We start from the raw sequence: 25,952 nt of genomic DNA on the forward strand, positions 1-25,952 counted from the left end.
AAATCTAACCTCAATAGTAGACCCAACGGGTGGTTCCCAACGTTGTTGCTTCTATCGTTGCGGTGCACCTGCGACGTGCTCCGTTAACAGCCGGCCGCCCGCCGCCGTGTGCCCGCTTGTGTCTTGGTGCGCGACAATTTATGTTTATAAGAATAACACCGAACCTCCATAAATCGGATAAATCACGTCCATTGAAGCGACTGCCGACACCGCATCAGGTACGTGTTTGGCACGACGCTGCTCTCTACTATTTTTTGAGCCCACCTTGAGTAACATCAACCGTGCGCCGTCGAGTGCACGAGTGAATCCCAAGCCACGGCCCCTCTGTATGACGGGGCCGAATTGCTGCTCCGTTACCCACCGCCAGGTGCCCTGGCGGGGTGACGGTTTAGAAGTGCGCAACCAGACAACCAAGACACGGCGGGGTAATTCTTCGCGATGGAGGATCACATTTCGTGTGCTGATCCGATCGCTGCCGCGCTGCTGTGAGATGGTTCTGCCCGTTAGCCAGGGGGTTTACAAAGTACGACCAAGAGCGGCGATTGGTAAGGATTCTCGGAGACGTTCGTTAGGCTTCCCACGGGACGCCTGGATTGGTGGAATGTGAATATTCTCTTCATTACTCACTACTACTACGGGATTCCCCTTCTGATTTGTTGCCCTTTTTTCGAACTCCCGTACCGGAGTTTCGAGATTACCGGTCACAAAACCAGAATCACCGGGGCGGGAGCCCTCAAGGCAGTCGTACAAGTGCGCTGGTCAAAACACCGCAAAGATCCGCGAGGAAGGAATAAAGGTTTCTTTAAGATTATCGCCTGGACACCGAAACCCCCGGAGCGGAGAACCAAGGGCGGGAAACCCCAGTTCGCGTCTAGGTGTGTCGACCGAATCGATCCGAACCGTGCGGAGCGCTGCAATTGCAGCAAAGTTTTATTTTTAACACGACCGGTCCACGGTGTCCAAGGTGACGCCTGATGCGGTGAACCGGAGGTAACAGGAGAGCATACGAAAGAAAACACGGTCGTTTACTATTTTTGGACAGAATTACTCCTCAAAATAGGAATTCCGTCTGCAAAGTGACTCTATTGTTCGTCAACGGGATACGAGGTCGGTGAGTGCTGTCGTGAGGCGAAGAGTTGCTTTAAAAAGTGCGATGGTACACGTGCCAGGCCGGAATTGAATACCCGGCGTACGGCACAGATTGGAATGCTTGGTAATCTTATTCATAAAAAGTAAATCGGTGTCCGATCGATGTTGGCCAAATCAACATACTAGCGGACCTGGCCCATTATTTTAGTATTCGATAAAAGAATATCTGTTGGGTGCACTTTTGCTTTCATTTCCAAAAATCACCCTTAACGCGCTTTCGTACTGGAAATATAGCCAATAATAATATCCTCATTATAAATAAATAGCAGAGTAAGCATATTGGATGCCCAAAAAGGAAAACTGAAGCATAAAATCTGGAAGTCACTGATGGAAGTGAGCGACAATTCGTCGCGACAAAAGGGCAAACGACACGGATCAACGCGCGATCCTCAACGGCTCCCCTGCTACCATATTATCTGGTGTTAACGATCAGCAAATTTGAAAGTTATCAGTTGATTAATGATGCCGGTAAATCACACAACACACCCCACGCCGTGGTTGCCAACTCCCGACTTGCCGCCAACGAGGCAGGCGCTCGGCGCGGCACACTTAACAGGAACTTCCCACAAGCCCACCGTGGAAACGTGCTGTTCTGGATCGTCGCGTCGAAACGATGATTTGTGGCGAGCAACATGCCTCGTTTCGCAAACACACCGGGCGCGCGGGGACACACCACCGTAACCGTGTCACCGCGAACCGAACCGCGGTGGTCAAGGGTCTGCCCCCTTCGTTCCGGCCGTGTCGAGACCGTGCCGAAACCGGTTATCCGGTTTTCGACCGTTTCCAAGAATCGGGTCGCACCACACTGAAGCCACCGAGGGAGGTCTCTCTGTTCAGCTCGTCGGTGCAGTTACCTAGAATACGAAAGGGCTGTCTGCAAGAACGATGTGTGCGGTGCACGGCACACAAGGAGTGGCCCCCCACTTCTTCATCGGCCGATCTTCTCTGACCTCCTGTGGGACACTGTGTGTGTGTGTTGGCCTCTCGTCCTTCGGGAGGCTGCGAAAGTCTTCATCTTAATCTCGTTAGCGTGGTCCGCCGCCATCGTGTAAACCAGTTTGCTGACCTGATTCTCGGCCCTCTGCCGGTGAGGACTCTGCTTCAATCGGCGCTCTCGGGCGGAGGAAGGTCTTTCGAACATGACACGCCGGCTTGGTGGCCCCCTTCCCGGTTGCTCTCGTCGACCGGGTCGTCGGAATTACCTCTCGGGTTGGATCTGCTTTCTGCAGCCGCGCGCGGCCGGCGCGGAGTAATTTGATGCGAAGGACCGTAATCGCTGATTTCCGCCATGACCTCTTTTCCGGCACCGGTGTGTCGGTGTTCTGGTTTTCTCCGGGGTTGGGAACCGCGCTTTCAGAAACCAATCATTATGCTGCGCTCGGTACGGTTAAGTGCATTTAATAACGCCCGCTCGCGATATCAATCAAAAAAGGGGTTCTCGGCGGTGAAGGCTATGCTTGCGCTGAGGGCGCAGCCGATAAATGGGGTACACGAACGCCTGGACGTCCGTCCAGATCTAGGTAACATCCACGATCCAGTCTCCCCTGTTTACGGGGCCTGGGTTTCGTTTTCGTTTCGTGCAAAATATTCCCCTGGGTTTGCTGGGTCCCTAGGGTGGCCACAAAACCTCAATCCGCTGGCAGCAGCGTGTTGCGTCTTACGTTGCCGCCGGTCGATTGCGCAAGCCGCCTGCACACACGCACCCGTCGCACAAACCTCCGCTCCACGGACTATCGCGGCCAAGGCTTTGCGCTGCGCCGCCATGTGTCGTGTTTATTGGTTTTCGACCACGGCGGCCTGGGCGTGCTGTGAGCATATACGTCCCTTCATCTGTCCCGTCGCGGCGGTGCAGTAATTGCACGTGGCGACCACACGACGTTGGCCGGTCCGATGTGTTTGCCGGAGAGCAATGACCACGCGGGGCGTGTTGGATGCCCGTCGTCGTCAGCGATCATTAGAGGTGTTTAGTGTCGTGGGAATGTTGGGACGCTGGTCCCCCCGAACCGGTGTGTCCGCCGAAAGGGCGTGCCGTGACCCATGACGCACTAATGCTAATGTTGTTACGAGGCTACCCATGGGAGCGCTCGGGAGACAAGAGCGCGCTCGGGCCCGCGTGTGTGCGCGCGCAAAGACAATTTATGTCTCAATCCCGAAATCCTCTCGGGGAAGATAAAAGCGACGCCGCGGCCGATGGGAAAAGTTTAATTCATGTTCAACGTATTACGAGCTTTACGACACGCGTTGGGTAATGGTCGTGCTTTTGGTGGCCGTGCAACTCTTTTCCAACGATTGCCCCTGGCCAAAGTGATAGGTCGCACGGGGTGTTTATTGCCGTGCCCGTCGTGACCCCGCTCAAACTCACTCGATCATCGATCAAGCGTGACGCGCGCGCACCTTATTTGTTGCCGCCGCCATCGCCAGCAGCGCGCGCAGAAGAGAGTGTGGCGTATGTATCGATGGCCTCGGCCGCTGGCGTGGGGGCCATTTCAAGATTCTTATTAAGTCACCTCGAAAGTCGCCGATCTTTTGAAGGTATCACGCCAAATTCAATTGCGACCCTCGCTCGGATCGGGTGGCCACTTTCGATCCTTTGAATCGGCCCGCGCGTCGTTGAAACGCGTTCTGCATCTCTGCAATTTGCATACTCAAGGGGACGGGGACGGGGACAGCGGGGGGGACACACGGGATGGTTGGGACCGGGTCGGGTACTTCATTATCCAATTTCATCTCGGCGCAACGAGACGATGTTGGCAGTGCGCTTGAAAAACCGTCCGCCCCGAGGCCAACCGGTGTCCGAGAAACGTGTTCTGATGTGGTCAGCGCGGTGGTGTGCATTGGGGGGGGGACATGAGGGGGGTCCTTCGTAGCAGCATCTCCGTTGTGGCGTCAAAAATCAATTGACGCGCCATGTCGGGCTAGTAACCCCGGGGCGCGCTAGTCCCCGGGTTCGTCGCTTGCCGTAGCGCCGCCGCGTTGAAGTTCTTTCTATTCGCGAAGTCTCGGCGAAGCAAACCAACTGTTGAAAGCATTCTTTTTTCGCTCTTTCGTTCACTCTCCTTCCCGTGGAGTGTCCGAAGGCTGTTGATTGGTGCGGTTTTTTTGGGCTTCGTTTGAGAGGTCGATGGACGCATTTGGGGCGCTTGTTTTCTTCAGCATCATCCCATTCTTGGGGGCCTCGTGAGACGTGCGGCGGTTGGTGTCAATCCAGCTCCAGCTAAGCCCTCCAATGCTCTGCTCAAAGCACCCCTTTTCCCATCCCGCGTTGGGTCTTTTTGCAGCAGCACCACTGGCGGTGCCATGATTTCTGCCTTGCGGTGTCTGCTGTATGAGTCATCAGCTAGAGCCCGCACGGCCCGATGTGAACTAACCACCACGGCCGCTAACCGGCGGTCAGGGGAGAGTAGGTCGTCGTCTTTGTATCCCTTATATTTGTGTGTTTATTTATGCTGTCTGTCTTTCCGCGACGGGCGCCGCGCGTGTGGTGCTCCCCACGCCAGCGAAAGGTGGCGTTTTGTGTTTTGTTTCGCCGTTTCTTTGCCGGTCTTATTCTACTGCTTTCGGGGCTACTCTAGTCTCTCAGTCAGTGCTGCTTCATTATTTTGTACTTTGGTGCGCAGTGTCTTTTCTTCGCACCTTACAACGCACCGCGCTGTTTCTGTTCCGCGTTGGAAGTCCGCCCCGCCTTCTGGTAGACCTGGGAGTGTTTTTCCCGAACGCTGCGGTCACTCGGGCGGCACTTTCTATGATGTACGATTTGTGTACATTACCATATTTATCATACTTTGTCATTGTGTCCGCGCGTGTGGCTGTTCACGCAACGCAAAACCACCCGGTCCCACGTGTGCGCGAGACATTTTAATGTTTCTCTCTAATATGCGTTAAATTATGCTGCCAACGCCATTTACACCCCGCTCACATTGGGGCTCCGTTCCATTGTGGCAAACACCACCACCGACCGTACGAGAAGCCTTACCGTACGATTTTGTAGACCGCAAACGAGTGAAGCTCCACACGCTGGCCCAAAAAACCATTACCATCCGAGCAGAGTGTGTGCCCTGCGGTTGGTAACGCACTGGCGTCAGAGACGATGTGTCATTAAATTATGGCGTTTTCATTTAAAACTTTCACGCTCCGCCGTCGTGTGTCGTCGTGGTGCCAGGTGCTCCGCAGGTTATTACCGGCGGTGTGGCGAAAGCGTGGCATTACACACTTTGACCGCAATTATCATAGTTCCCCGGGCTCCTCGGGGCTGGAAAATGGTGGTCGACAAGTTGGTTTTCAATTTGCCTCCGGTGGTGCGGTAAGTGTGATTGAAAAACTTGATGGCGTGTAACGCAATGGCAGTTGCGCTGTGGACACTGGACAACTGATTCGTGCTGAAATACCTGAAACATTCTGCTAAAGATGTCTTTTTACTCTTCATGAATGAGCTGTGCAGGTCATACTTTTCTTCAATGGAAATAATACTTTTCTTCAATGGGCCTTATCTTTATGGCTAGTAAATCGTAAAGCAGTCAACACGAGTCAAATGGTGTTCAGTAAAATGTTGAGCCTGGACTATAACAAGCAGAAAGTTTATGCAGCAATTTGCTATTATTATAATCGATCGAATGAATGTTCAAGTGGAAGTTTCCTGATGATGATCTAAATGATCCAAATGATTAATGATTCTGAATGTGGCACGATTCACACCAATTGGTTTGACAAATGAGAGCACCGTGATGAACAGAAAAGACTCTCGAGAGCTTTACGAAGAATTCAAAGAAACTGTCTCCTATATATAGTCCTCCTACACAAGTCTTGGATCTCGGTCAAACCAAAAAGCCCCCCGAAGGTCCATTCACCAGAACAGATGCTCTGTTGCACAGTTTAGTTCAGGCCTACTCTGATGATTGGGCAGCCAAAGGTAGCCAACGGTAGAACCTTAACGATCTCTTTCCCAAAAGCAACCGTGGTGGTGCGATGCGATGAGAACCAGTGCCTACTATTGCTGCTGGTGCTGTAATTAAGCACACCGAGCTGCCGCGAGCCGTGCCTAATGACACCACCGCTGGAACATAAAAGTGGCCGCAACTCGAAGGGCTCAATGAAAGGGTTCTTTTTCAGAGCCCGTTGGCGGCGTCAGCAACCTTGTGAATGGTGCGACGTGCCACAGAATTTTCGGTAGTTTATTGCTCAATAAATCATACCATTAATCGGAGGAGTCGCAACTGTGAGAAGCATCCCCCTGGGGGAGATTTTGGGAGAGTAGGGAGCCGCAATAGAATGGGCAAATTAGCACACGATGGCACCCACGCATCCCTGACTTCCGGCAACCGGCAACGGGGGCGTTATTCTGGCAAACAGTAGTGTCTGGTTCTGCTGGATCGATGAGAAACACGATGCGATTGTTCTTCAGTGAAAGATCTCTCCCGCTGCCCCTGTGATTAGCCTCTAATGGGACAGCCTCGGTGAGGTCGGATTTCTTTTGTACTCCCGGCCCCGACATAACAAAGTTCACTGACACCGTCGTCCGGTGTCCGTGCGCTGAAGTGGCGCTCTCCAAGATGAGGCAATAAGGGGCGTGTGTCGTCGCCGTATGCTAATGGCGCCCGAGGCGCCATCTGGTGGACACAGCAAAAACCATGGCATAATAAATGAAGTGCCGTGCCCCGTGCCGTGCGTGCCGTCAGTTCCACACAGTGGCCATTGAGCTTCTGCGGGAGTACTAACGCTACTTTCTCCATTAAGTGGCCATCGTGGCCGTTGTGTTAAGATAACACCGCGCCCGGCCGTGTTGTTGACCGCCGACGATCCCTGGGAAAAGCTGCCCAACAACAACCACAGCGTATGCGAGGGATGATGGCCCACTGGAGTCGTGGTTCGTTCTTGTTTCGCGCTTTTCTCACTTTCAACGACGTCGTCGGCCATCATCATCGTCGCGTTGCTCCCGGGTTCCCGGGTCGATCCGCCTAGATCCTAGGGCAGCTAGGCCCTCCTAGAGCCGGGCCGTGCCAATCGCACCGCACGCACGGCACTTTCTACGTGCCACAGTTTGTGTGTATGGTAATAAAGTAATTAATTTAATGATTGTTTCCGTCTCCGGGTGCGCCGTGTTGCGGCCCCCGGTTGGACGCTGCGTGACGTTGTTGGCACGGCCATTATCAAATGTGTTGCGGACGTTGCGGGGTGACGATTTCACTTCTTCCCCGTCAGCGTCGTCACCCTTTGCTGTGGCAATAACTGTTGTCCCTGTCCCGGGCTACGAGGCGTGATTGAAAGTCAATTGGTGCTGGCTGGTGAGGCAATTTCAAGCCTTTCTTCGTCAGATCGTTTTTTTTTATTAACAAGCACAACAAGCGGACGACCGCAACGGATGCCTAAATAATAGCAATAATAATAAAGCAACCGCGCCTTGTTGGGACTCTCCGCTGCGTTGTTGTGGAAGCAAGTTGTTTTTGGCAAGGTGTGTACCGCTCCGTCCGTCCGTCAGTAGTGACACGGTTTTCGGGACATTTAATAAAGCATCAGCATTGCCTTTTCGGGCACGCTCTGTGTTTCGTTTTTTTTTTGGTGGGATGTGCTGGTTCCGTTTGTCGATGATGATGGTGGGGACCGTTCAGGCTCTTCGAACAGACTGATGGCCAAACTTCTGCGTGCGATCGGTTTCGGCTCTGCGGCAAATGGGTGAAACTAAAGACCGTGGAACCAAGGTTGGCGAATTGAACCTAAATTGTTATTCTACTTTCCGTCGTTCGAACTCCTCTGTTACGTTACTTTTTAAATGCTCATTCGAGAACAACAAAACAAGTTAAACACTTGTTTCGATCAGTGCCAAATATAAAGTCCATCCTTGGCCATTAACAAATAATACTTTAGTGTTTCCAATAATTAAACTTGTGTACAAAAACGTACCCTGGTCAAAAGGAGTAACCTTGTCCAGCTTAAAGCTAAACCAGTTCAATGATGATGAACAGCACCCACAGCACAGAACACGTACCATAATGTCCATTGTAATTTTTATTCTGAATCCGCATGTCTTAGTCTATCCATCTTCAGGTGAAAGGCCACCGCCCCCGACGGCTTGTCATTGACTGAGGCGATTGAGCTGAAAAGGAGGTTACGAGTGATGGTTTGGGTTTGAATAATTCGATTTTTGAAAGTAACCTCCCTGCCGCCGGAAGAGCCAGTAGACCTTGACATGCGCTGCCCCTTGGCGTGGCGGGGAATAATGTCGAGAGGTCGGTGTGGCCGGCTCGTTTATTAGATTGCAGAAATTTCTCGCTCTCTTCGGCGCTCATTTTTATGCAACGCACGTGTGGGCAGTGGAGCGGCACTCGCGTTCGATGCTGCGTCGCGTCTGTGGGTCAGCGGTCAGTTAATTGTCCAGCACACTTTTCCTCGAAGCGACCGAACGTCCGCCCGGGTGTGCGCAGTGTAGGCCAAATCTTATCGTCAATCGGCCGCTACTCGGGTGCCACGAGAGATTGCCAATCTGCATGTGCGCTGTGGGGTTGCGCATCTGCGAACAAGATTTACCAGAAACACCCGTTCTCCGAATGGGGGGCGATCGTCCGCGTGTGTCGTCCGCGTGCGGCCATGCAATTAATTTTTACCGTTTTAAATTGTTAATCGATCGTGTGCTGGCTCGGCAAACCGGGCGTTGCCAGCAGGTTTGCGGAGCTGGGCAAGAGACTTAGATGATGGCGATGGCGGATTAGTATTGCTGGATGGCCCGGATGCAACTATTTAAGCTTCCACGATCGTCCACAAGCGATCGTCGTGCGTTGTTCCGTGAAGGAGCCGAAAGTTTTCCCAATTTTCTCCACAAATTATAAAAACGGTTGGCTACAGAAATCAGACAAACGAAAGTTTTCCAATATTTCCACCAACGCCTTGAATGGTTGAGCAAACTTGAGAAGAGCGAGAACTGAACGACAAGCAGTTGAACAGACCAACAACTTAATTTGGGATTAGAAGAAGATGCTGTCGCTGGTAGGCTAACATTCGTTCTGTACAGTAATACTCTAACGCGTCACATAATCACAACAGGGTCTCGTTGTACGCAGCATAACTTCAGCTTCTCTGTGTCTCTCGCCTAGCCATGGTTCGTAAAACATTACAGCATCCTGCCAAACGCCACAAACCGATTTATCCTTCGATCTTTATTGGCACCATATTTGGCTGAAAACCATTACTCCATCAGCGGCGCGGCGACTAGACGTTGCTGGATGGACTACACAGAACTCGTTTCCCACTTCCGGTTCCGGTGGTTCGGCTTTTGGTCCGGCTCCACGTGAGCCGAGGTCGATATCCATAAATGGATCTCGATCGTGCCGTGATTGGTGGTGACCGGTAAGGGCAATACGGAAGATCTTTGCTCCATCGATGGTGGTGTGGTGATGACGGAGTAAAGATAACGATCCGACTTCCGACGGAGATTCGACCCCATGCGCCGCGCAGTGTCTCTATTTGGAAGTTCGAAGTCTGGCTCTTAACAGGGGATCGCCCGGGGATCGCAGTTCCTTGTTGCAACAGAAGTAATAATAATCTCACTGATGGCCGCCACCGAGACGTAGTAATGAGTTAGCGCCACGTCCCGGACGTGCGCTTCGTGGGGCTAATACGAGAAGAAAACGAGCGCCATAAAGCAACACGCCGGGTCCATGTTTTCATTTCTCCCTCTCTCTTTCGGGCCGGCACGACCTTTCCTAGCCTTGGCGCAACTTGGCCGCGTCCTGTCGAGTGATTTTTTGTGATTTTTTTCTGTCGGTGCCGCTGGAAATCTCCATTTGTCGCGGCTGGTGAAGGTGAATAAACACTAACAAGCCGTCCGGCAAGCGCCCTAGCAAACTGGGCCTGGGCTGGGCCGGGGCTGGTCTGTACGCCCTTTTTAGCCACTGTCAGCAGGGCAGCAACGGATAATGATTCGAAATGAGCGCGCAAAACGCCGCACTAACATGTGGTGGAAAGTAAGGGAGGGTCGCGTTCGACAAAAAAAAGAAACAACACCCCACACGGCCCCCAACATGGGCCGCCGAGGTGGGTCGCAGGTCCCCGCTTATGTTGCCCCGGCGTGCGGCTCTTTGGCTCTTGCAGACGACGAACCCTGACGGACGGATAACACGACGCACGACGAAGCGACGAACCTTCGTCGGCTGTCTGTGTGAGTGTGTCTAGCCGAGTGTGGCGATTACGTTGTTGTTTGTCGTCGCACGTTGTTGACCAGCCGCGAGTAGAGGAACCGAGCATACGGTGGTAGGGTGGAGAGTTGGGTTGGACCGGCACGCATCGGTGCGTCCCAAACAACGGAGCAGCGCGCGTCACTCAAACATCCGCGGAGTCAGTGTTTCCCGAGAGCCCTACCGGACCGGACGCGTCCGTTCATACTTCCCGCACGCCAAACCAACAGTTTGTTGTCCGCTAGCGAACCAGTGTCCGCACGGTCCAAAGTAAACCGTCACGATTGAAACCTTAGCTTCCCGCGCCGTGAAGTTCGTGATACTAATTCGGTGCGGTTTCGATTTCTTCGCAGATAACCTAGCATGTCCGAACGTCGTGGAACGAAGGCACTAGAACTATGGTGCCGCCGGGTCGTCGATGGCTACAAGGATGTCAAGGTCACTAACATGAGCACCTCCTGGCGGGACGGTCTTGCATTCTGTGCCCTCATCCACTACTTCCGGCCGGATTTGATGTAAGTATTTGTGCGCCGGCCCACGGTCCTTTCCCTTGCATTCCTACACCAATACACTACACACACACCATAGAGAGAGGGAGAGAGAGAGACACACACCAACCCTAAGGGCAGTCCCATTAACAAACCTGACGCCACACACTACTCCGTACACTCTGTGATATTTCGCGCTTTTCGTACACGCCAACTACTAACGCTTTCTCTAATCGAATCCCTGCTTCCGGTGGCTTCCGGTGGACATTCTTAAAAAAAAAAAACAGAAACCAAATCTGATCCAAACTCCATCAACTACCAGCACCTCTCACACAGCTATCGTTTAGCTACTAAAGCGTGTGTTGTGGCCACACACTCTCTAGTAAGTATCCAGAAGTTCCCCACGGGAACGCGTGTGCTTTCGTTTGCCCGTGTGTGTGTGTTTTCGTTTGGCTTTAGTAGTTTTGTGTGGTGTTTTTCATGTCAGCCTCATTAGCTAGAGTTTTGGACATTGTTTAGTAGTGCGTGTGTGTGTGGGTCTATGGCTTGGATGGCTTAAGGACGTTGAATGTGAGCCAATGGTATGATTCGGTGAGGTTTTTGATAAAAGAAATCTTCACTTTCTTTGACATTATTGTGTCAGACCGTTGTTGCCAACCGTATGTATCGGCGCGGAAGTGCACGAGAGAAGGAATTAATCGCCCAGCACCGTCCATCAAACCCAGCCACACGGGCGTGGCCGTACATTGGCGCACGTAATTCTGGAATCGGTTATGTGTGATCGGTTCCCGCGCATCGGCACCGCGTCTGCATACGAATGAGTTCTGAGCGCAACGGTCGTTTTGGGTTTGAATTCAAAAAGAAAGTGCGGCCGTTTGATGAGCCACTGTTTAGCATTCCATTCATTGCGCTGTTGAGGCGGGTCCGAACAAGGCCCTAAGACGTTTATAGTTCCATCCAACCGTTTGCTCGACGCTTGTTGAGACTGTAGTTTCCAAGCGAGTAACCTGCCTTTAGAACCCCGTCGTCTCATATCATTCGTGATCATCGTTATCACTGCACCCGTCACTCACCAGCACCTGGCATATCCTTCTTAACATACCCGCATCGTTCGTTAGTCGCTTTTTGGCACCCCTTTGCTAACGTTTCATCCATCTCCATATCGTGCATCACACGCGGCATATAGTGACTTCGCGAGCCTCAGCAAGGACAACGTGTACTACAACAATGAACTAGCGTTCACGATCGCGGAGCAACGTCTCGGCATCCCGTCGCTGCTGGATCCGGCCGATATGGTCAAGTACGAGGTACCGGATCGATTCTCAATCCTCACCTACCTGTCGCAGTACTACCGAGTGTTCAGCAATCAAGGTAAGTCCACGGTGTGCTGTCCGGGCCCCCGATCATAACCGCCACCATCTTGTGGCACGGAGTGCAGCTGCACAAAGTGCAGTGCGGTTTCAATTGGAGTTGGATTTAACTGAATAGTTGTTGACACCGTCACATTCTAGCCGGTCTTGGCCGGGCCTTAGAGTGCAGCGGCGATTGTGCGGGGCCCCGGCTAAACGGCATTTGCAATGTGCATAAAGGGCCATAAAACCAGGTGTGTCTAACAATTAACGATCGCTGCCGCGGATTTGACAGTTTTGATCGACCGCTACGGCTGCTGAATGCTTGACCGATCGCTGTGCACTGATATAGCTTGCTTGTGTTGCACCACACGACCTTCGGTGGCCAATTCTTCGAACAGCACTCGCGACGGAGCTCGCGACCGTTGGTACTGTTTCATTTTGAATACTCAACTGCGCACAACCAATTTTGATATTTTTACGTAGACAATTAATTTTTTAAAATAATTTTTGGCGTCCTTTCGAAAGGAATCTTTCAATCCCTGTTTTGTTGATTCCAAAACACACCTCATTGGACCCTATTTTCTGGACAAAGACTTTCGAACTGCCGACTTCCGAATTAATCGCAACAATCAGTTCCTAGGCGCCCGTAGCAAGAGTATCGATCCAGAACCAATAACCGAAAGTAGCACAGGCTCACCGATTTATCGTCCCACCGAGGAGCCTTCACATAACATTGATTAAAAAAGTTTCCTTCTCTCTCTCTCTCGCTCTCTTTCTCTCTCTTTCTCTCTTCCTTTGCTGGCTCGCGCTGAAGAACCCGCCACAAGCAAGAAGGCCTCCGATAAGGACACCAAGCCCGACGATCTGAGCTCAAAGGTAAGCGCGGAATAATGGATGGTCCATAAATTGACCGGTCCCGGCCAGGGGCACGGCCGCGGATGCCCTTCGTAAGGTGGTGGGTTGGAGTTGGGTTTCTTGGAGTGGAGGCTCCACTCTGGTCTGGTGATGGCAAAGGTCACGCTTTATCCAACCGCGAACACCCTGCTGCCGCCGTCCGATAATCGATCGCCGACGTCGTCCCCGTAGGTGTTGCACCAAACGTTGTCCCCCCTCGTTGCTGGGCTAACAAATCCCCGGAAATTATTTACCGGCATGTAATTCCGTTTTCGCTAACAAATCTTTCTCTTTCCCAAAGCCCTGGCCCCCGGTGGCCTATCTTTCTTCCTAATTCCCCACCCAATGCGACCCAAACGGGACGCCACACCGTCTGTGGGAACGCAACCGAAACAAAAAAAATTGGCTGCACAAATCTCACCGTTAACAAGCGCGCGCCTGTGTGTATGGGTTCCTGTGTCGTCGTCGTTGTCTTATGTGCATGTGCTTACCTGTCCGCCGTCGGTCGGTCGGTCCATAATATCATCATTAACATAATCTCATCGCATGGGCGGCGGTGTGGGCTCTTCTTTGGCCGCAGCCGGCAACTCTCGGCACCTCGGATGGAGCTCGGTTTTCTAGGTTAAGCGCCCGACCGTACGTTCGGGGAGCGTTTTGCAAAATATGCCTCCCTTCTCGGAAAGCAAACGGGGAGAAGGAATACCTCCCAATCCATGGAACGAATGAAATGTATAGTAATGATAGCAAATTATATGAAGTTCCAGCATCATCTGTGTTGCGTGTGCCGCGTGCGCATGGGCCTGGTGGGCATGCATTTCATGTCGAATGCTTTTTACTACAAGCCACCATCTGGCGCAACGCTCCCTTCCGACACCGTATCAATTTCCAACGAGGGAAAAACAGCCACCCACCCAGTCCGCGACAATTTTCCCAACTCCCCCAGCGCCAATGGCGACCATTTTTTGTGTTGTCTGACGGCCCTCCCGGCGATCTGCATCACTCCATTGTTTGGGACGGCGGGGGATGGAAGCAGAAACAAACACGCCGTGGATATGCGGTTGTATTGGCCATTGGATCCGGTCATAAGAGATGACCGGCCCTCCCCATCGGGATGCACCGGGATGCATCAAAAGCGGGTCATTTCCGGCTTTTGTTCCGTTCTGCTGCCCGCAAAATGGGCCGGTGTGTTGGGTTTTTTTTCGTTAGTGTGCCTGCCCCCAGATCATTAAGATCAAACACCTAATGGTCGGTCCGGCGTGAAGCAGCTCAGTGCACACAAAAACACATGCCTGGTTGTTGGCTTGTTGTGTGTTCGAATCGTCGGTTACGATCGAGTGTTGTCAAACCAAACTGTTTCCGCCTTAATCGTGGGCCGGAAGTACGCATCGAACGCATACCTTCCGATTGCCATTTCTCTTCGGACGATCGGGAAAATCTATTGTTCAAATAGGGCGCGCCCCATTTTGTTGGGGAGAGTTTCCGTTGCACTCGTGCGCTTCGCGTCCGCTAGCTCACGTTGCACGCTGGACGCATGTTGGACAACATGTTGTTGCGCCACTCGAAAGGTGTGTCTGGTGAGCTTGATTTTGTTTATTTTTGCCTCATGCCGAATGGTTCGAAACGAAAGCGAATGAGATGGGCTCAGGTTTCGAGCAATAAGCTGGGCACGGGTTTTACGAGTAATGTGTCAAATTTGACACATTAGTTCGTATCATTTTTTCGCGTTGCACGCGATGGATGGACATTTCCGGATGTGTGGCTTTCACCTCCGTTTACGGTGGTGCCTTATGTATAGGGTCCAGTTTTGTTCCCCGTTGTTTACACGTTGCCCGTTCCGTGTTCATGTGTAATTGCGCAAAACATTATCAAAAAAGTCATTTTTTCGGATCTGGTCCTACATGAAGGGATGAATGGTGGTGCATGTCGAACGACATCCCGTCAGTTCGTTGACATCAAGAGAAGAAGGTACACGACATAAGAATAACACGCAACGTGTTCAAATAAAACGCGCCCAGGCGTCATGTTGGTTGGTAAACAGTTTGCTACACCAAGGGACAGCCTACCAGGGCCTAAGCAATGCGGACTGCCGTCTGTTGGATCAGCTGTGGCCAACATAGAAGAAAGTACAACATTGTTGCCACTGACACGTTGAAGCGTTGCACTCTGCGATCGTGTACGCGATAAGAGTCTCTTTCCGAGGGATCGCGTTGCATCCGCCTGAAACGCCAGTCACAGCGTGGTTTTTGTAGCGTCTTGTTCGCGACTTTAGTTAGAAGTGCGTGCGCTAATCATTTGTAAGAGAATTTGTAACTAACTCATAGTGAATATTTAGTTGTCCGCGGTGTTTTACGACTAACACCTTACTAATCTCACGCGTGTGGTTTAACGTTATTGGCTGCTCCGTTCCGAACGGAGCTGCTGCCGCATGGTAGTGATCGGTCGTGATCAACCAGCAAGTAGCAGTTTGCTCACCGTGTGTTTTTCTTCTTTCTCTTTTTTCTCTTTTCATCTTTCTCACTATTTTCTCTCTAAAATTGTCCAAATATCATAAATTTAAAACTCGATGCGGAATGTGTGGAAAAAAAACAATAATGTGAATCACACACTGGTGCGGTGCGCGATTGGTCCTGCAGGACGATAGCAACAGCTTGGATATAGTCGGACAGTATAAGCCAGAAATCTTCTGCTAGCCACCGCGCCGGCAGAGGATGCGCCAGTGCCACTACAAGTTAGCAGCAGCAACAGTAACAACAATAGATATACGGTGTACTGATCGACGCGCGTGCGAAGCAGCGGAACCAAAAAGGCCTACGAACAACAACTACTAGCAGAGCGCCGGGGCCGAGCCGCCGAGCACCGCCGGAGAAAAGCTACGCCGGAGGATAACGAGAGGAATTGTGTCAATTATAGGGCACGTTGCCTGCACCGAAGAAGGACATTGGAGCACAGAGCGGCGAATCTCTCACTTGTGGCGGCAGTCTTTTGTGCCGGCTCGTTAAATGTAGATGATTTTTTCTCGATTAATATCGCGCAGCACGGTGCAGCCACCACGAGAATCGAACAAACCGACAACAATCAATACCAAAACAGAGCATAAATCTCTCCGCAGTTGCGCGCGCGTGTGTATATGATAGTTACTTGTGTGTGTTTTTTTTCTCTCAAGTTTTTTTGTAAAACCATAGATTTATAAGAGTGTGTTAGAAGAGATCGTATATTATTGCTGGCCCAGATTGTTGGCGTGTCGGGGCCGGTACACGTTGGAGCAGTAGTACATACAGTGGCTCCTAGACCACGTTGGCGCGCCCGTTACGTTCACTAAAATAAATCAGTAAACCGGCCGTCCCGAATAATTCGAATCAAGCGCTGTTGCGCAACGTACGCAAAGGAAAATATCTTCCATACTCAAGCCATACTCAATCTTCCGGCTGGCCGGCCGGCCGCGCATCGTGCCGTAGAGAAAGCGACAAACTTTTGCGCAACCATCACAAACCAGCAGCGCCCCGTTTCGGAACTCATTCTCGTTCAGGTAATAATTCATGCGCAGCTAAAACATCCAGCCAGCGGCAGCTTGAGGGGTGTACTACTACTGTTCAGCCTTGCTTTTCGCCACCGGCACGGGCCGAATCAATTCACTGATTCGACAATCGACTCCGGCAAAGCATATTAAACCCCATACTTCGCCCAAAAAATGGGGGAATTTCCCGTTTTCGCGCTGCTTGCGCTGCATAATAAAAAGTCAATAAAATAATTAAAGATTGGGCACTTTTCCATTGGTGATTAGAGTTGTAGAGTTTCTTTTCGCGCCGCCATCGCGCCCGTTGCAGCTGATACACGCGCGCACGCACACACGGCCAGTTTCGCCACTGGGCCAGCGGCAATTAATCAATGCATAGTACTCATTTAGTGCTTCGATGCTTCATCTAACTTTCGTCGGCTGTTGTCTAGCTGTAACGTTGTTGGCGTCACGTCTTTGTGCGACTAACTTTTCGATTGATGCGCATAACTATCATTTTGGCTTTTTTTCGTGTCCGTCTGCCGTCCGTGTATGCTCTCATTTAATGCTTTTACCACCCCACCACGTACTTTGTGTGTCTTTCTATTGCTTGTTATGTTAAATGTTTTTCAGTTCACGGAAAAGAAAATCCTTCTCGAAAGGATGGAAATTGTGACACACTCACAGTCCGTTGAGCCGTTGGCGTTGTCGCTTTAAATTGGGTTTTAGTTTATTGGGGCCACTTTTGAACTTTACATTTTCAAACGATCCAACGTAAAGCTGAAATCGTGTACCGCCTCGCGCTGCATTAGTTAACCGCTGTGCCGCTCTGCTGAAACCAAACACTAATGCGTGCGCTTTTACTAATCGACAGATGGCAAACAACATACCGGCCTTTGTGGGCGTTCCCAAGCGTGCTACCTGTGCCCGGTGTAGTAATCCCATTTTTCTGGCGGAACGGATCAGCTTCGGTGCGAAGAGTTACCACCGCTCGTGCCTAAAATGTGCCCGCTGCGGCACTCAGCTGACGGTGGGCAGCTTCTACGAGACGGAAACGGATGGCGAATACTGTTGCGAAACGTGCCCGGACGAGGAGATTCAGCTCGAGATCAAGCGACGCAAATCGTCCGCCTCGTCGTCGTCCGACGGTAGCCACCACTCGTCGGGGTCGGGCGCAGCACCGGTCGTACCGCTCGTGGGATTGCCGCGTACCATCCGCAGCAGCAAACTGCTCGATCGTATATCGTTCTTCGAGTCGGCCCCCCTGAGCGATGAGGAGAAGACGTCGAACCTCGAGCGGAAGGCAAAGATGAGTAGCTTCCTGAAGGGAACACTCGATGAATCGGATCGCAAGCTGCCAGACTCGCCGGTGGTGCTGCAGGAACCGAATGGCAAACCGGACACGGAAGAAGACCGAAGACAAGATGACGTCCCACCGGATCTGCCGACAACGGCCCCACCGGCGGCGGGGGATGAAGCGAACGCTGAAAGCAAGGCATCCTCGACGGAACCTCCTGTCCCGGCGGAAGATTCCGAGAGCATTGAAGATCAGTTCGAGAAGATCGTACAAGATCTCGGGAACGACGAGCTGTCCGGCGATACAACCAACCGTTTACCACAAACCGAGATTGCACAACGGCAATTGGACAGCGCAAGCGTTGAGCAGGAGGAATCACCACGAAATCATAACTCAGAACTGAGAAACGTGTCTGAGCTTACAGATGCCCAGAAAGAAGTTGATGAGTCCGAGATTATGATAGTTGTAGAAGATGCCGATGACAAGACGCCAGAAGTGGTGCTTGATGAAGCTGCACCAGACAAGCAAGCCACTGTCGTTGAGTCACATGAACCGAGCAATCTCAAAACGGAAGAGCCCACGGTAGTTGGTGAAGTTTCAAAGACTGCCATCGTTGCTCTTCGCACCACGGCTAGCGAGGAAACTGAGCCTTCGGCCCCCGCGGTCCCAGTTAGTGAGGTTCCTTCTGAAGTATTGGTGGAAAGTGAAACGAAATGTAATGTGCCTGACGAAAAGGAAAGTACTGAACCTGAACCTGAAGAAGCAGCGAACAGCAGTAGAACGGAACAGGAACCTGAAGTGCCTGAGGAAGAAGATGTTTGTGAAGGCCACGAGGAGGTGGTGGGGCGAAAACTATCAACTTCGGACGCTGCGGAAACTCCAACGGAATCAAAATCCGTCGCAGAGCACGACAAGGCGGAACCTACCGAGGAATCCACCACATCGCAGCAACCGGAGGAAAGTGCTTTGAAGAATGAAGAATTGTATCCATCGGATCTAAATCCGTTCGGCGATGAGGATGAGAATGGCGCAAAGATCGTTGCGCTGCCGGGAACTCCAACGATGAAACCCGCCCCGTCCGTGCGTCGCGTAAGCACAAATCCTTTCGGGAGCGAAGATGAGGACGACGATGCACAGCAACCGCAGTCATCACCGTCGTCGAAACCACCACGACCGCCACCGCCGAAGGTGAAGTCGACCGCCGCCGTGAATTCTACACCCGTTCCGGTGAATCCTTTCGACGAGGATGACGATGATGCAGGGACGACGGAACAGGAAGCCGAAATAGTGCCAGTGGTGTCGAAACCCTCGCCCCGCCGAACGCCAGTTCCCACGCCACGGAAACCGGGCCATGCGTACAACGACTCGATCAGCTCGCAGGACAATTCGCTGATGTCGAGCAGCAGGCTGAGCAGTTCGAATGTTTCGCTAGCCTCCAGCATGGACAGTGGCCCATCCTCGATGACGGTGCCTCGGCGCCGAAAGTCGAAGGCACCGAACGTTCCCGTGCCAAAGCCATCGGGTGAAGGCGCTCTCACTGCTGTCGGTGGTGCCATAATCACCTCCAGTATCGCTAACAAGGGAACGCTAACGACGCCGCGTAAGAAGCGAAATGCACCGGCACCTCCTCCTGCGTTCACGTCGACCCCTAAGCCAGAGCAGGCGTCCCAGCAAACACCAGCCAGCCAACGATTACTCACTCTCGATGCCAGTTTGATCGGTAACGATCGCCCCGAGGCATCCGAATCGATGAGCCGCGCGACAAGCAACGAGTCCGTCGTCTACCGGCGGCTGATTGTTCCGTTGGCTCTGGATGACGATGGGTCGGAGGCGCCACTAGATGATAGCACAACAACGGCCAGCGTCACCAGCGAGCGGCAGTGGGAAAAGATGAAAGACAACAAGGAAGCCCAGAACCGGAACCGCCAATCGCAGAGCTCGCCGATCGGTGAGGGTAACGGCTTCGGTAACGGTCTGTCCGTTCTGGCCAACAAGTCCTCGCAGGGAAAGTGGAAAAGGCGCAAAGGGCCGGCACCGGCGCTACCGATGGCACTGCCACTGCCCGAGCGTAAGCCCATTAAAATGTTACCCCTGAAGGAGATACACCAGGAGCTTCAAATCATCGAAACGCAGCAGCAGGGCCTCGAGAAGCAGGGCATTGTGCTGGAGAAGATGATCCGGGAGCGGTGTGAGGGCGTCGAGGCGGACATAGACCTCGACATACGGTTGCAGGTGAACTCGAAGGAAGTGGAAGATTTGATCATGCAGCTTTTTGAGCTGGTGAACGAGAAGAATGAATTGTTCAGGCGCCAGGCGGAGCTAATGTACTTGTGAGTATCGGTTTTGGGTCATAAGAGGGTTGGGTTTTGGGTCGACTCACATACTTTCCATTACTTACGCATTTAGACGGCGGATGCATCGACTGGAGCAAGAGCAAGCCGATTTGGAGTACGAAATTAGACTGCTGATGGCGCAACCGGAGCGTAACAAGACCGATTCGGATAAGGAGAAAGAGGAAGCATTGATTGCCCGATTAGTTGAGGTACGAATGGTTTAGTACGCATTGACTGACGCCCCAATGACTCACGGGAACTGTTTTCTTTTTTCTACAGATTGTTCAAATGCGTAATGAAGTCGTTGAATGTCTGGAGATGGATCGTATTCGTGAAGCAGAAGAAGACTTGGTAATAACCCCGCGCTGTTCGGTGCTTCCAATTATTGGCTATTCACACATTGTGCCTTCCGTTGCAGTCAATTAAGCAGAGCATCGAAGAACGAGCGGCTAGCCAACAGTCAAAGCATGGTAAAAAAGACTCCACGGCCTGCACCGCTACCACGTTGCCGCTCACGGACTCGGAGAAGCAGGATTCAACGGTGAAGCTTTCGAAGAAGGAGAAAAAGAAGTTGAAGGAAGCGAAAAAGTTGGTGAAATCGAAAAAAATCGACTCAGAGAAGGTGAGTGGACACGTCGGCGAACGGGATATAGTCCAACAATCTAATCACTTGTTATTCTGTGGCTTGTTTGTGTGGTTTTCCTTTCAGGATGCCGATGAAACGGAGAGCGGTTCGACCAAGGAGAAGAAAAAGAAGAGAAAATTCCTCTTTTAAACAAACAGCCCGCCGTAAAACGTCGAGTCGAGCCGAGCCGAGCAGCCGCCACAACACATTCCCTTGGGCGTAAACCAGTGCTCTGTCCGTCCATCGTTGCCAGATGCGCTAACGAAAGCATGGTTATTGTTTTTAATAGACATACAGTAGGGACTTCTTCTGAAGAAGTATCATGTATAGAGCTCAGCCGGAGAAGTAGAAATTGATCGTCGTTCAAATGAATTTCAGAGAAACCTTTAATAATTCTCGTATTGTCGCTACGCTACGCTCCCGCACGGTGACTCTAGTTGTTAAACTCATTTCAATTATCGCATTTAAATCATCGTTGTTTCATACCGTTGTTGGCAGCACGCATACACCCACTGGACATTTGGTCCAGCCAGTCCACCATTGTAATCGTTACGTTACTGTTCATTTGCCAATCAACCCACGTCGGGAGTAGTTCCTTCGCAGTTGGTCGTGTTCCGACCGGCTCTCGTTGTGTGTGTTGAGATTTACCGGTTGCACTTAGCAGTTGTTACGCTAATCGTAGTGGTTTGTTGAACGACCAACAGAGGTTACAAGCAAAGTGCACTTTCGAATGGAAGGCATGTGAATAGAAATATATTGGGAATGAATATTTTTTGTCAAGTAAGATACGAAATAAATTGATAATAGAGCTTATAGATTATAGCAGACTTACCGATGCAGAAAACCATGTTCCATTCTTTTGGCTGATGACACCGGGTTTGAAACGTTTTCTTCTTCGAACAGACACGGATCAAACGAGTGGATTTCTAACAAATATACACATCAGGATTTATTGAGAACGATAATGCGATTGCTATCGATCGGAATAACAGCTTCAACATCATTTCTTGCAGTGTAGGTCGATCTGCACAATTCCCCACAAAGGGTTTGCACCAATCCGTGCCATTGATATACCAACCGAATCTAATTCGTCGTTGAGTAAAACACCTCACTACCGCCAGTGGCATTAGGTACGCGTTTTCCATCACCTGCCGCTCGTCAATGTCCTTTTGCTATGGTTGCGCCTGTCTACTAATCAACAAAAACCCAACCGCAGCGCACCGGTGGCTATAGCTAGAAAATACTATCCAGAAACACTAAGAGCAGTAGTAGAGTTCAATGTTCCCTCTTCCAGCGGCTACCATAGGACGACCACCTTCAGTCAATGTACGATAATTGTTGTCTCGTTTCGAACGGTCTAACCGCACACGACAATAAGATAAATCGTCTAAAAAGCTCTAGTTTGAACCAATTTTCTGAAAAAATCAATACAAAACTGGAAAAGATTCACCAGCTTCGGAAGCGCCGGTTTATCGTTTTTCGCGATCGGGATGCCGTATTCTACTCCGTACGCTCCCGTAGAGCCTCTCATATCGATTTTAGTTTGATTATGTTGTTCTTCGTTTTTTGTCATTTTATACGGTAGTCAATGTTTTATCATGTTTTTTTTTGTCTTTCGTTACCCGTCCATTCGCTGCCGTGTAAGTTATACATCTAGATTAACAATTAGTCACTATATGATATCGTTGCTGCTGCCCCGCTACACACAAGTTCCGGTGGCCGTTACATTAATATACCTATTTGTCTGTTACGCACGATAAAGAGAGAGTTGGTAGGTTGGAAAACAATTCGCGTTTCTTCGTCTCCGGTACATGACCGTACCATTCGAACAAGTACCACCAACACCTAGAACATGTTATTGTTTACTTGCATTATACTGTAATATTATTATTATGGGGGTTCTCTTTAACGTTTAGTAGAATTTTGTAAGAAAATTCGGTTCGCACCGCTGCTCGGTACTGTCAACATCCTATAGTTTAACTACTCCCATTTTATAGCTCTATTCCTTGTGTTCTTTTCTTCCATTTCACTAGACACTTATGGTAACCGTCAATATTTTACTCCAAAAGGTTCCTTCATTCCACGGGATAGTTTCTCCGATTCTAAACGTTGATAAGAGAAAGTATTTTCCATTGTTTTGCAGCAGTAGTCTGCATTGTAGCATCATGTGGAGCTTTTGTTCGTAGAGAGCGGCAAAGATAGCAAAAAATAATTTTGTTCCATGCTCTGCGTTTATCTCTTGCTACTAACAACACATGAAAATTATACAATGGAAGCGAAAAGGGTTCATTTTCGTTGACTAACTGACGGTAGCATAAATCCGCTTGAGTATTGAATAGTTGTGTCCATCAAAACCGAAAGCCCGTCACTTGGTACGGTCTTCTATATTGCTAGCTGCTCCATCTATGCACTACGCACTAGTTTCATTATTTGATCATTTTGAGTCCCTCGAAATGGTTGTAGTGGTTGTGGTTCGAAATCTTTCGCTTCTTCCGCCGTCCACCGTCATTGGGCGTTTCCTGTGACGGCAACCCTGCACAGGGTACGTGGTGGCAGCATCGTGCTTACTTTATGGGTGCTTCTTCGAACACTGTGCTTAACATGTAACGTATTGCCATCCCACGTTTAAGTCCTTCCGCTCCCTGTGACTCAACCCGATTGCTTCTTCTACGAAACTTTTGCTGACAGTGACAGTTTTGGCGTTCAACTATACCTGCTTCAGCTCTCCTTTTGACTATATACGGCGTTAACAAGTATTCAACAGTGACCGTTAGTGGTTGCTGGCAATGACGCCCTGTAATGACGACGTAAATGTTTTCTCAAACGACAACAGCCTCACAGTGGCCGCTACGCTAGAGTTTGGTTGAGTTTTTGTTAGTAAATTCCAATTTTGCGTAGCCGCCAACGTTGCTGATCCGCGTCGGGACGTCTGGTACGTTATCTACCTTACTTTAAGCTAACGAATTGTGTCAAAACCTACACTTTGGGAGTCAAAATCAGGAAGGCACATAAGTGTGGACACGTGGGAACTTTAACGCATTGCTCGATCCACCTCCGCCCTGTCTCGGCCTTGCTATCGTGCTCTGGCGCTCTCATTGTCTCTTTGTCGCTTCCATATAACACTTTTCATTTCTTGATCGATTTAGAATATAGTTTGTGCCTTCCGTAGTAACATTTTCTCAAACTTAACCATTCCCTTCACCTTCAATTCCTCCAACGTTTGTCGCCCCTGTTTCTCTTACTGCTCGTCCAAGGAAGTAACCGATATGGTGGCGAAAGAAACGGGCTTTGTTGGACCCCACACAAACGCTGGCTGCCGAGTACTAAACCTAATTTAACCGCTACCTCCGATATAACGATATAGTGACTAGATATGCCCCCGTTGGCGCCGTTGTGGTCGCTACGATGTGTCGCCCATCGTCAACGTTTCACTAATTTCACGATGGATGGGTTAGAGTGTGTGTGCTCTAGGGTGTCCCTTGGGCGCTGCGTTTCGTCAAATTCGTTTGTAAATGAAGTGGCTCATATGATCGTGTTCTGGAAGCGGTTGCGGGACCCTGCTAAACGTGGTTAACGATAACCCGGAATCGTGCCTCGTCCTCCAAGGACTCAGGTCGGATCACGGCGCCGTTCTCAGTACGAGAGGCCCTGCTTGGTCACCGTGTACCAGGTCTTCACTTTGACCAGGGTCGGTGTGGTGGCGTCCGAGTTGGGTGTCGTCGGCTGCAGCTCGGTCGGTCGTTGGCTGCAGCAGGATGTGGGTGACATCGGCGATGAGATCGTGGCAATGCGAGTGACCGGCTGATGCGGAAGAACGTGATGGTGTTGATGGGAAGACTTCGTCGACAGGGAAGCCGCCGATAGCTGGCTCAGGTAGGACCCATTGCACGGTGGCAGCGCAAGTGAGAGTGTCTGGGGCTTTGGCCGCGCTGGCCCCGCCGCAGTCGAACTGGAAGGTGCTGATAGGCCCACCGGATGGCAACAGGGCCCCGGGGCAAACCGCAGGTTCGTCAGGTGCAGCGGCTGAAGCGGCTGGTACGTATCGAGCGGAATGTGGTAGTGCTTGCCGAGCGGCTGCGGTGCTGGCTGCTGGCTGTGCTGCTGGCTGTGCTGCTGGACTGCGGAGACCTGAGCCTGCTGCTGACTGCTGTTATTATGATGGTAGTGATTGTGATGGCGGCCGACGGTCGTTTTCGCTCGCCCGTTGGCCATTATCGATTGCTTGGCCGCGCGGGACGCCCGGTGGGCCTTGGAGGAGTTGGCCGTAGTTTTCGAGGATGTAGGCTCCATTGGTGTCGTGTTCGCCGCCGTCGTCATCGTCGTCTGCGTCGGTGGTTTCGAGCTTCCGGTTGCTTCCGTTGCCGGTCCGTTCGATGTGTCGGATTTCAGTACTTCGATTGCGTCGGCGAATCGTGTCACACGCGAGAGAAAGAGAGAGAGAGAGGGAGAGGCACGAGAAAACAGCACAAAATTTCAGTGAAATTTAAATTCAACCACCAGCGTGGCCCATGAGGAGGACCCGGCTTGTTCCGGATGGGTCGTGTTTCTTTCGGTACCACGCGAAGCAGCGTGGACTTTCGGAATTGTGGCTAGCGGGTTTTCGAGGACAGAGAGCTTTCAGTATTCCACATTCGGCCGGCTGTCCGTAATGGGTGAACCGTTTTTCACAATTTGGAGTCGGGTTTTTGGAGGCAACGTTTCCCCATACACCAAGTTTACGACCAGATGTGCGGCGGTTCTAGTGCCAGGTCGAAAACAAACCCGAGAAACGGTCAACCTCTGTGCTTGAGCCAGGCTCGACTAACGTTTTGTCGACCATCGTTGTGATGAATAAAATAATATTATAAATTAAAATTAAAGAAATGATACCTAATGCTACGCCATCATGGGCTTCTTCGATAGGTTGTCGAATGATCTGTGATCAGTGATTGGATAAATTTTATATTTTCCTTCGACGCCCCTCCTAGATGATGACTTGCGTAGGAAAACCATTTTAAAATTCAAATAACTCGACAGGGTGTATTCAAACACTTCGAAAAAATATTAATAAAAAACGTTTCCTCATATCCATCTGTCGTAAATTCAAATGCCGTAAATTCAAAACCCTACGCTGCGCGACTTGAAGAATATTGCTACTCATAAAAACGCCTGCAAGGTATG

The 25,952-nt window shown here is 50.9% G+C and overlaps 2 protein-coding genes across 4 annotated transcripts in view; one reads left to right on the forward strand and one right to left on the reverse strand.

Annotated features, from left to right (window-relative positions):
* LOC128275336 (MICAL-like protein 1) overlaps positions 1 to 21,595 on the forward strand; it is a 33,052-nt gene extending 11,457 nt beyond the window's left edge. Inside the window, exons 1-9 of one of the 3 annotated variants that reach the window (XM_053013804.1) lie at positions 10,556 to 10,580; positions 10,664 to 10,825; positions 11,985 to 12,169; positions 12,965 to 13,026; positions 17,412 to 20,164; positions 20,241 to 20,376; positions 20,447 to 20,518; positions 20,586 to 20,789; positions 20,877 to 21,595. In XM_053013804.1, coding sequence (XP_052869764.1) covers positions 10,674 to 10,825; positions 11,985 to 12,169; positions 12,965 to 13,026; positions 17,412 to 20,164; positions 20,241 to 20,376; positions 20,447 to 20,518; positions 20,586 to 20,789; positions 20,877 to 20,942 — 3,630 coding nt within the window. In that variant the 5' untranslated portion in view covers positions 10,556 to 10,580; positions 10,664 to 10,673 and the 3' untranslated portion in view covers positions 20,943 to 21,595. Of the gene's footprint in view, positions 1 to 10,555; positions 10,581 to 10,663; positions 10,826 to 11,085; positions 11,181 to 11,984; positions 12,170 to 12,964; positions 13,027 to 17,411; positions 20,165 to 20,240; positions 20,377 to 20,446; positions 20,519 to 20,585; positions 20,790 to 20,876 lie in introns of those variants that run through there. The other 2 variants (XM_053013805.1, XM_053013803.1) reach the window with 2 other exon arrangements.
* A 2,612-nt stretch (positions 21,596 to 24,207) lies between these two features.
* On the reverse strand, positions 24,208 to 25,175 carry LOC128275423 (uncharacterized). Its single transcript, XM_053013915.1, has one exon. It carries the CDS (start codon positions 25,107 to 25,109, stop codon positions 24,426 to 24,428), a length of 684 nt encoding a protein of 227 aa, XP_052869875.1. The 5' UTR covers positions 25,110 to 25,175; the 3' UTR covers positions 24,208 to 24,425.
* Positions 25,176 to 25,952: the final 777 nt, after the last annotated feature.

The sequence above is a fragment of the Anopheles cruzii genome, chromosome 3 (assembly GCF_943734635.1).
Source record: "Anopheles cruzii chromosome 3, idAnoCruzAS_RS32_06, whole genome shotgun sequence".
Classification (NCBI taxonomy): Eukaryota; Metazoa; Arthropoda; class Insecta; order Diptera; family Culicidae; genus Anopheles; species Anopheles cruzii.

Coding starts and splice junctions, on each gene's coding strand:
- LOC128275423 (XM_053013915.1), bottom strand. CDS start 25,109: ATGACGACGGCGGCGAACACGACACCAATGGAGCCTACATCCTCGAAA.